We start from the raw sequence: 10,734 nt of genomic DNA, 5'->3' as shown, positions 1-10,734 counted from the left end.
GAGCAAGTTACTACTAGGATGAAGTCTTATATTTGATTTTCTCATATTCGAATCATATTTTTATTAGTTTTTGGTGCAACATTTTAATGTAAATAATATCATTGCATTCAAAAATATATATTATACGGGTAAACTTTTCATAATATATCAACACACTATTAAATCAAAATGTTACCAGCAATAACTCATTTCATATAAATCTTACTTATAAACAGAAGTTTTCTGTTTAAGTAACTTCCCTCCTCTCTCTCGTAACATAATGAAAAAAATAAAAATAAAAAATACTTTAAATGAAATCGGTTATTTAACTAATTAATTAATTACGGATTAAGCTTGGTATTAAATTGTTGTTAGCTTCTGTTGGAGCAAAAACAAGTGGAGTGGTCCAGCCTGTGAGGTGAAAGGAACACGTGGCGTGCGATGGGAGGGTTGTTGGATTGGTGATTAAATAGTGGTTAATTCAATAGTTAATTACGATTTTGCGGTGCCGTTTATTAGGGCAGCGACGGAAATGAGTGTGAAGTTTCTTGATTTACGCTATCCGAAAGACAAAAGACGAAATGGACGTTTTGATCGGGTGGGCGCTGTTCCGCGGTCCGAAACAGAAACGCCCTCCAAAGTCAAAACTGCTTCGTTTGTTTTGGTTGCCTTTCTTCTTGGACAAGATAATTAGGGATGGACATCGGTGGATTGGTCGTATTAGACTTCAATTAGTTGGCCAATCTAGCCCATGGGTTAACTTTGATTGGTTTTTTACTTATTCCTAAGCATGAGCCTAATTCATGTGAATTTTTTAAACAAACGATATTATCTACATTAAAAAGGTAGTGAGTTGACTAAACCTCATGATGTACTAGCAATAATGTTGTTCTACTTAAACCCAGTAAAATACCCACCCTTATAGGCTAGCTTTATATATTGGCCAAACAGTCCCTTTATGGGGGCCCATTTTTAGAAGAAAAATAAGGGTTAGTTATGAGGCCTATTCTATATCGGATTTCAGTGATCCGAACAGTCTATGTTGTAATTCTCGATTGATAGATCATCCTTACAAAAATAAATTCAATCTGAAACCATTTCCCCGTTCAATTGTCATGATGAAATTTCAATGTTTCTTAGATTATAGTATTCGTCAATTTCTTTGACCTCAATTAGATGCCTTAAATATTTCTGATTTAGCTAATATTTTGTAAGAATGATCCATGAGGTGCAATTTGAAAAATAATCAGTTCGGATAGTTGAAGTTCGATGTCATTTTGACCCCATAACTAATCCCTAATTTAAAAAAAAAATGGGGATCCACTGATTGGCCAAATATTCACTTCCCATGAGAAATATGTTTTTCTATATAACAAAATAGACCAATAGAAAAACGAAAAAGAGTATGTATGTATATATATATATATTTGGCAGAATTATTTTCACAAGTTGCTTTTAATTTTTTGCAATCATTTGTTATTTATTTATTATTTATTTTATATTAGAAATAAAATAAAATAATAAAAAAAAAGTGTGTAGCGTAAGAGTGAGGTGTGAAAATCAGCCCGCTCTATTTTGTGGACCAGGATCCTCTCCTGAGCAGATGGACAGGATCCTCCTGACCAGACTCATTGGGCCGTTCATTTTTAATCCAATGGCTACAAACAGGGGGCCTTTTTAAAAGTTATAATAATTATAGCCGTTGGATAAAAAATAAACGGTCCGATGGGCCTGGTCAGAAGGATCCTGTCCATCTGCTCAAGAGAGGATCCCGATCCCTATTTTGTTTTATTTTTTCTCTTTAAAAGAATAAAGCATATACGTATTGAATTAATTTTTCTTTAAGAAACAAAACAAGCACGCATAGTCTATGTCGAACCAACGTGTTCAAGAAATTGTTACACAAAATATATCCATGTGTTGTGCATGTTTTCAATCTAAAATGTGTTTACAAGAATTATTATTAATTTTTCTACAAGTTAATTCACTTCTTTTAATTTTTTTTTCTGGCATTTTATGTTACCAACTAACGGGGTGAGGAAAAATAATTAGTATTTTATATTAAAAAATGGGCAATTAGGGATCTCGATTCTGATAATTATGGCTGGTTTGGTATTGTTGTCCTTTGAAAAAAAACTATTTTTACTGTGCTGTGAGAATAAGCTCATTTTTGCTGCTTCACGTTTTTAGTTTTTTTTTTTCACCCAAAATTGTGAAAATAAGCTTTTTTTAAGTGTTTACCAAATATTTTTTTGAGCTCAGCTTTTTTTTATACCCACTTTTTATAAAAGCATATCAATACCACACTAGTACCTAGTAGAATTATGTCAAAAATGTTGTCCTCGTTGATGATAGATAATCTAGCATCTAACCTAATAACAAGGACTATTCCAAGTAGGGTTTCAAATGTTTGACAAGCTGCACAATCTTAGGTGTACTGATTGTTTATCACCAACTTGCTATTGAGTGACAACTAGCAGGAATGCCCGTGCTCTGCTGTGGAACTTGAACCCAATCCCAACGGTCCATTTAACACCTCCCAATATTAATTCCTAACAACAAAATAAATACAAAAACAAAATCAGCAGCACTTTCAAATCTTTCTAAAGGAAATCATCCCTGATATTGAGGAGAAAACAAAGTGTGTTAGTGTATTTATCTTCCTCATTTCTTGTATAGTTGAGGAATTTTTCCTTACCATCCGAATGAAAAGTAAAATGACGCTAACACACTCAATTACAGTACAAAGAAGCTCGCAAACAAATTATTATTTCCAAACCCATGAGAGATTACTAATCAATCTATTAGAAGTTGAAATTCAACCCAAAATAAATATTTGGGGCATCATAAAAAACCAGCAGCACAACAACCCTATCAAAATGCATATTTCACAAAACATTTAATCATATCACAATCACAGAAGTAAGGATTCCCAAATGTCACAATATTTAACTAGGCTCCATTTAACTAATGCATAGTTCTTCAAAAAAAAAAAGGAAGATTTATTAATTTCAAATTAAATTGAATCACAATTGAAACAAAAAAAAAGGAAGATGATTGACTGAGAGGAGAGAAGACCGATAGAAGAAGAAGACATCGACAATTTCCACAGAAATTCCATTTCGTACAACCTTAAATCACCATCACGAAGACGAATCTTAAAACATACAACACGGAAATAAATCAATTCCCTAAAATTTCGAAATTCGGGATAATTCGACCAAAACCTAGACTAGCTTACCTTCGTGTGTGTATCTTGTGACCAAGAATTTGTAGGTGAAAAACATAATCAAGTTTGGAGTAGTTTATTGAGATATATGAATTTGAAGTGTAGAGCTATTGTATGAAGAAAAAGAAAGAAGAAGAGGAAGACTGAGTTGTACGAAGAAGACGATGACCTAGGGTCAGACATGAAATAACATTAACTAAGCGGGGGCAAATCGTCACTCCACTGTATATATAAATAGCGAATCAATTGAGTTTTAGTTTTTGTATATTTTAAATTTCTATACACCCTTTATATTGCAAAACAAGCTAAGGTGCATGCATGATAGTCCTAGTTTTCATTAGATGATGCATTATTATAGAAAATGACATTTTCAATTGCACATAAATATGTTCTTGATCACCAAGAAACGCTTGATCACTTACCATTAGATTTAATTTCAAAAGCAGAGAATAAATATGTGTTTTTAGTATTTTAATCTCAAAACCTTGATATCGAATATAAGTGTGAGTGACCATAAATTCGTTGATCATCAGGTTACAATGAATTTTTAGTCATTAAACAATGAATTCTTAGTAACCAAGTGATAAGAGAGCGAGAGGTTTCCGAGATGAACGGATGGGCAAGTTATGAGAATAGTACAATAAGAAGCTTGCTAACCAAGAAAAGGAATAGTAGTGGAGCCCTAGTGGATTTCTCCTCTCTCTCGCTTTTAGCTGGTAAGTGTTGAATTTGGACTTTGGGGCGTTTTCGAATTCACGTGAATTGGCAGCAATAATTAATGATGCTTTCATGTTATATATGATCACTTCCAACATAAATAAATTTAATTATCCCAGAATAATTTTTTTGGTGTATGTTGGAATGGTCTATGCTGAAATTTATTTAAACTACAAAAACGAAGATTCAAACAAGAAATTTCGGATGCAAGAATGAATATTCTTAAGCAACTAATTAAACTACAACAGTTTGTCGAATTTTAATTTAATAATTTAATAAACTTGTAAAACTCTTAGGGGCCAATTGCCCCCCACTTACAATGTTAGACCTAATTCCAAAATCTAACAACATCCATGCTTCATGATATTGCTACGCACCAAACACTCCGGTCATGATTCAGCCCCCCACTAAAATATATATAAGTTACAACATTGCATTTTGTCAAAATATATTAGGATCTGAAAAGCAAAATCTTGCAACGGCTTTTGACGGTAGGTTCTTTCTCATATCGTTAATAACCTTAACTTTCTTCAACATTTTTTGTTTATTGGTATAAACAATATCAAAGAGGGACAAATCGAACACATAACTTCAAGTGAGACTAAGTGCACTTATATATCTCTCTTCCTTTCCTCAATTTTCCCTTATTTCTCCAGCAATAAGATCATCCACGTGTGTGGAATCATGACTAGGCTTTACGAATCACTTAAACCTGCAATCTCAATGCATGAAGCCATGAACCAGCTGCCTCTCATTGGATTGGCGCCAAATGAAGGGGAATGCATGCATGCCTAGCTCATGCATCCAATTTTTCAAATGGGCATATACATACACTGTACCATGTTTTAGGCTGCCAATAATAATATCCATTTTTTGGTTTAAGTTAACCATGTGGATGTGGAGGTGGCCCGTGGGTGGTGGCCGGTGGGTGGTGCCGGACTCGTTGGACAAAACATTAATAAAAAAAAAATCACTACAAACCTGAGAACATGATGCATGTGAGAGTAAATTAATAAAAAATTATTTTAAGGGTTGACCATCACAATGTATCATCATTCATATAATCAACGATGTTGGCACTTTGGGTAAAGTCGGAAAACGATCTTGTAGTTTATGCAGAAGTCAAAAAGAAAAGGAAAGCGAAAATGTGGGGTGTTTGATTAATCGGATTAAGACTGGATTAAACTACTTAACACTTAGTCTATATTAGGTTGATTAATAACGGAATAAGTTAACATTATATACTTTCTTTGTTGACTTGTTTTACGCAATTTGAAAATGAGAGGCCGGAATAAAACCAACCTAATTTAAAACAAGAGGCTTGAATAAACCTAACCTAAAACCAAAGCGAACCAATTTGAATTAATTTTCTTCAATTAGTCAAAATCAAATCAAACCAAACCAAATGAATCATGTGTATCAAACAGTGGCATATGAGGAAGCCCCACGCAACGCATGGCGCGCATGCTTACCTTGCCAATGAAATTATAAGCATGAGAAAATATAGAAAATTATCATTGCTATTGAATCATTTTCCATCCATCTTTTCTTGTAGTCAATTTGTTCCATCATGATGCTTTCAGATTCGGATGTTCTTTTGCCATGTATAATCAAATTATGTTTATGGTCAAAATCATGTCGGTTCGGTTATATATTTGTTGAGAATGTGAATCTCACATCCGAGAATTCTAACTTTTTTGTAATATTGAATAATGTCCTTTCTATTTGCAATTAATATCCATTGTTTATGAACTAACACATGAATATTGGCATATGCTATTGGCACTGTTCTAAAAATTTTCACCTAAGCGCTAGGCTGTTGGCCACTGTTCCGATTAATCCCTAAGTGTTTGAATATTAAGAAAGTAAACCTAGACCTACTTAGACATCCGCGTAGCCCGCCTAGGCACCTGTCTAGGTTACGACTCTTACTTAAACAGAAAATTGATAACTTTCATTTTGCATTTTGTTTTGTCAATAAAATGTAAGAGACTTTTTAAATACTTGGATGAACACTCATTACATGCTTGTTCCCCATGTTTTCATTATGTTATAACACTTTATAATCTATATGTCATTTTATTATTCAATTGATGTATCACATACAATTATGTGTTTTCTAAGTATAAATAGGTAATTATTTACATAATGTATAATAAATTTATTAAATCCGCCTAGTCTGCCTAGGCCCCAGTTCACCGTCCGACCAGTGTTTAGCGTCTTTTAGAACCTTGGCTACAGGTGAATTGTCTTGATGATTTGGGTATTTCTCTTCAACTCACTACGTCCTGGTTTCAAATCCCCTCCTCCCCCTTAGTGTAGAATATCGTTTGTACTAGTCTAAAAGAAGAAAACAAATTATAGTTTTAACTTTTGTTTAAGTTTCAAATTTAATGCTAAGAAAAAAAAAAATTTGTAAATCCCGCCTTAGGGCTCATTTTATAATCATTTAGCTTTTATTTTTTTGTTCTTTTTTCTTAGAGATCAAAAGAAAATACATGCTTGAAGGGAGGAATAAAGAAGGGTGGAAGGATGGCGTTGGGAGAGGAGTGAAAAATGAAGGAGAATGTACTACTCCATATACATTTCTTCTACATCACTCTCATTACCATTTCTAGCACAAAAACAAACATAAAATGGTCTTCAAACGAAACCCTTAACGTAACCATCTAAATGTTTGCAGACTCCAGAGGTTGGATAATAATTTCGGGTCCACTGCCCATTTTAAGTTGAACCCAGCAATCTTTTACCTGGGTCCTCGTATATTTTGATGGTCATGACTCATTAAGGTTTGCATGCCGCTTCTTTATAGTCGGTCAGAAAACGTTGTAAATGATCTTCTTGGCCAGTGACAACCACCTTACACCAACTTCACATTTCCATAAACCCAGCAATAAATTACCCAAAACTAACAGCCCAAAGCAATTATAATGAGAGCTACAGCCTACCACAGCTTCTATTCCAATAAGCACAAGCACCCAAAGGAATTTTGCACCGGGGCATAATAAAACTTCCCGTGTATAATGCACCGGGGCATAATAAAACTTTCGATGCAGTGGTTATATGAATTACAACCTGAGTGTCATATCTTACGCTTGGACTTGTTCCAATCCAAGAAAGGTGGTGTTGAGTGGTAGGTGCTGGCGTCGCTGGGTCAGCAATGTTCAACTTGTGTTTTTTTGGGTGCATCATGCATGTGGTAGGTCTGGTCAAGGATTCTACAACTTGCATTCTGCTTGTGATTTGTGAAGGTTGGCAACTTAAATGAAGATGCAAGCAATGTGCAACATAGCCAAGAATCATATCAATCAATTCAATACAACATATTGTTATCGTTCGATTGTAAAAACATACAAGCGGCTTTAATCTAGGCCGCCTTAACACGATTATTCAGCAGCAGCTAAACAAAATTGTTACTGAATAGTGACTAGGTAGTTCTAGCATTCAATTGATTACTTCAAATTGCGAGAGCACCTGAAACTAGGACCTAACCAGATTTTTCGTCACCACCGAAATTTGATTGCAGAAAATCTGTTTGGTTAAGATGACTAACATCACCCGAGGATTTTACGGCCCATTTCTCGTCATCGTACAAGTGAAATATGTGGATCGATGTATTGGCTACTTTGCCTATAGACTTGCCATTTGGGTAACCTTTCTTGAGGAGTGTTCTGATGACCCCCCCATGAGTGACCACAACTACTCGCTCTCCTGCAATTGAAACAAACCACGATATAAGCATTCAAATTGTTATTTTTGTTGCCCTTGATCTAAATTGGCACTTGTTGCAGCTTAGTTATAATTTGAAAGGCAAAACGTGTCTCAATTGCATTAGAATAGTTTATACAAAATATAATGATCTAAAAATGGTCATTCCACTCTACGACCTGTGTCAGATTCAACAAAGAACTCGTTAGTTTTTCTCAAGGACTTGTGATCTCAAAACGAAAAAATGCATATTGGATCATTCAGTTCACAAACTAACTAACATTTTATTAAAATATTTTGAAAATTCCATAGCAGTAAAGATACAAATGAGAAATCCCCCTCATTCTACCGTACCTTTGTGTTTATTGCCAATTCGCTGCAATGAAGATGTGCAGCGTCGATGAAGTTGATCAAGACTTTCTCCACCCCCCTGCACTTGTAGAATAGTGAAATAAACATAAACTTGTATTGTGATGTCCAAAGCTAAAATTAATGCCCCCTGAGCAGAATAATTTTAGGGTATCCATTATCATAATTACATGTTTTCCGATTTCTCACTCGTTTTAACCATGATCTCACATGCTATGTGACAATAGCCATTACCATGAAAAAACAGTAGAGTCCGTAGATATAGATTATCAATTAGACATCTATTGCATGATTACGCAAGAAAGAACAATACTAATACCACAATCTTATATTTTATGTGTACCCTCTTTCGCCAACCCAAACCAGAGACTAGAACATCAACCTCAGTCGGGTGTGAAGACAGGCAGTACCAAGATTTCAGAATGACAGTAAAAAATCTAGAACTTCAGCTGCAATGGACTAGCAGTAGTGGGAAGGACTTGCCCCGTATATACCTACATAGAATGAGCTAGGCTACAAGCCAAGCTGACAATTACCAGGCCTAGTAGAGCCAGATTAAGGCACACAGACCAATTCCATAAATCTCTCATTGGAGTACTTTTGTAATGCGGATGTTAGATTACTTACAAAATTCAAAGAAGTACCAACTGCTATATACTTAGGCCCAAAGTACAAGAAGATTGCTTACTGGGATCTCTTGACATGTCTCACGAGATAAAAAGGCCTGGTGAGCCTGAGGTTTAAGTTTGGCAAGTTCATGGTAAACAAGTCCTTGAAGATCACCTAAATGCCTTTCTCGTAAATCAGGATCTGTTACAACCTGAAATTTTACCCAACAGTCTTTACATATGATATACCGAAAAAAAATAAAATTTCTCTCATCCAAATTATGCATTTGGCTTCATATTAATAAATTGATATATCCAATTCCAATTTTCGGTGGCATGTATTAGATGAATTGATTACCAAGACTTTGACTCCATAGTTTTACTTCACTTATTGCCAAACCACAGTAAATTTATATTTATATCATGCAGCTTCCAATTTCATGTCTGTTTGTCTTTCTCGTTTAGAGAATCAAGAAAACACTTGGTGGAACTATCTACATTATTTGTTATTGCAATAAAAACCGGTACTATCTTTTATGGAATCTACTTTAATAGATGCAACAGGGAGGTAAAAAAAGATTATCTACCGTTAGCCCACCACACTTGGATGCAATTATCTGTGCAGTCTCATAAGCTCGACTCAGGTCAGAAGAATATACGAGGGAGATTTTGGGATCCTTGGATAATCTATTACCCACCTTCAGGGTGCAAACAAAAACTTTGTCAGAGATTAACAAGTAAAAGATATGGCTTAAAACAGTCGTGTGTGTTACTCAAAAAATGGGGATCCCTTCCCATAAAGATTCTGTGTGTATATACAATATATATAGTTCGTAACTTACTGCAGCTGCTTGCTGCCTCCCAGCATCGTTTAACTCAACATCCAAATGACCCTGCCCAACATGAATTTAGTTTTTAGAAAAGAAGGGGTATTTCTGTGTTTCTACAGGAACCATGAGAAGAAAATAATAATAAAAAAGAATTGGAGGTTATTAGAATTGGTGGCCACTCTTTCTAGGGAATTTCTTTTAGCTACTGTAGCATCCCAAGCTTGGCTGCCGCCGTGGCAGCCACCCCCAAAGTCAGTGTTCACTAATCGACCCGCACTTGATTTTTTTATTTATTTTTCTCTTAAAAAGAGCAAAATAGTGTCTTCCATAGGCAACCATCTAAAGCACCTCATTCTCTTTTCTCCTGCAGTTCCTTGGGTGTGACATAAATGCCTCTAAGAAAGAGCAGTGCATGTGATGAGTGACCATTTTTAACAGGAAAGATAACCGATGTCATGCCAAGGGACACTTTAAATCATTTTACTGAAGTTCAACGGAATTAAGCGACCCATTTCGAAATTTTATGAACTAAACACAAACATCGGTCAAAGTTCAGAGGAAAATGTTCGTTGGGGATAAAACAACAACACTATAATCCCATAACAATTTCCGATAGAATACTACACAATGCATCACTTGTAACCTTAGATACCATTTTCATTCTCTTAAGAACTACTTGCTTAACAAGTTCAATATTATCGCAGATTCGCAGAGAAAACAAGCCGCGAAATTTGGGATATTAACATAAAATTTTAGATTGTGCTATGAGCTGACCTAAATCATGCACCTCTACTCATCAAACAACTAACAAAACGACCTAGTTCAAGTGAAAAAGAGGACCTGTATTCTACGGTCAGCGTTCCAGGCCGTTTCGCCGTGGCGAACTACGATGATCTCCGCGTAATCCGAACTCAAACAGCTGCATTGAATTCACAGGATTAACAATAAATAAAATTGAATCCAAAGCCTTCAATTTTCAACTTATTACTTTTTCCAGCAATCGAAGATTCGATATACAAACCCCAATTGACGAACCATGCGATTGGAAGGAAACGGAGGATAGAGGTGCAAGGAGAATGAGAAGGAGATCGGACCTGGAATCGGCGTCCGCCATGGATGAATCGGGAACTGACACCGCCGCCGTGGATGACTACTCGGCCGTACTGAGCCAATGCTGAGCTGAGAGCTCCGTGAGGCGCGAGGGGGTTGAGTGAGAGTGAGAAAATTTAGAGTGCTCATTTCATTCATTAATTTTCAGGATCCGAAAAGAATGAAAAGGAATCTTATTCCTTCC

At 35.5% G+C, this 10,734-nt stretch overlaps 1 protein-coding gene across 2 annotated transcripts; it reads right to left on the bottom strand.

Moving 5' to 3' along the window:
• Positions 1-7,207: 7,207 nt before the first annotated feature.
• Positions 7,208-10,734, bottom strand: LOC103416004 (phosphoglycerate mutase-like protein 4). Of its 2 annotated transcripts, none has more exons than XM_008354279.4 (7): positions 10,462-10,734; positions 10,281-10,359; positions 9,453-9,503; positions 9,198-9,308; positions 8,691-8,822; positions 7,988-8,063; positions 7,208-7,636 (listed from the first exon to the last, which is right to left on the bottom strand). In XM_008354279.4, the coding sequence occupies exons 1-7, from the start codon at positions 10,686-10,688 to the stop codon at positions 7,413-7,415; spliced, it is 900 nt and encodes a 299-aa protein (XP_008352501.3). In that variant the 5' UTR covers positions 10,689-10,734; the 3' UTR covers positions 7,208-7,412. The 2 variants fall into 2 exon arrangements, with proteins under 2 accessions (XP_008352501.3, XP_008352502.3); XM_008354280.4 differs by having other exon boundaries at positions 10,535-10,725.

This window comes from Malus domestica, chromosome 15, assembly GCF_042453785.1.
Source record: "Malus domestica chromosome 15, GDT2T_hap1".
NCBI lineage: Eukaryota > Viridiplantae > Streptophyta > Magnoliopsida > Rosales > Rosaceae > Malus > Malus domestica.
Note: the sequence above shows the minus strand (reverse complement) of the source record. Positions and strands in the feature narration are given on the sequence as shown.

What these genes read in the sequence shown, in the direction of transcription:
- LOC103416004 (XM_008354279.4), bottom strand. Translation starts at nt 10,688, where the DNA reads ATGAATGAAATGAGCACTCTAAATTTTCTCACTCTCACTCAACCCCCT. An exon ending in AGACATGTCAAGAGATCCCA is followed by an intron (nt 8,064 to 8,690) that starts GTAAGCAATCTT and finishes CTACAAGTGCAG; the next exon opens with GGGGGTGGAGAAAGTCTTGA. An exon ending in AATTGGCAATAAACACAAAG is followed by an intron (nt 7,637 to 7,987) that starts GTACGGTAGAAT and finishes TTTCAATTGCAG; the next exon opens with GAGAGCGAGTAGTTGTGGTC.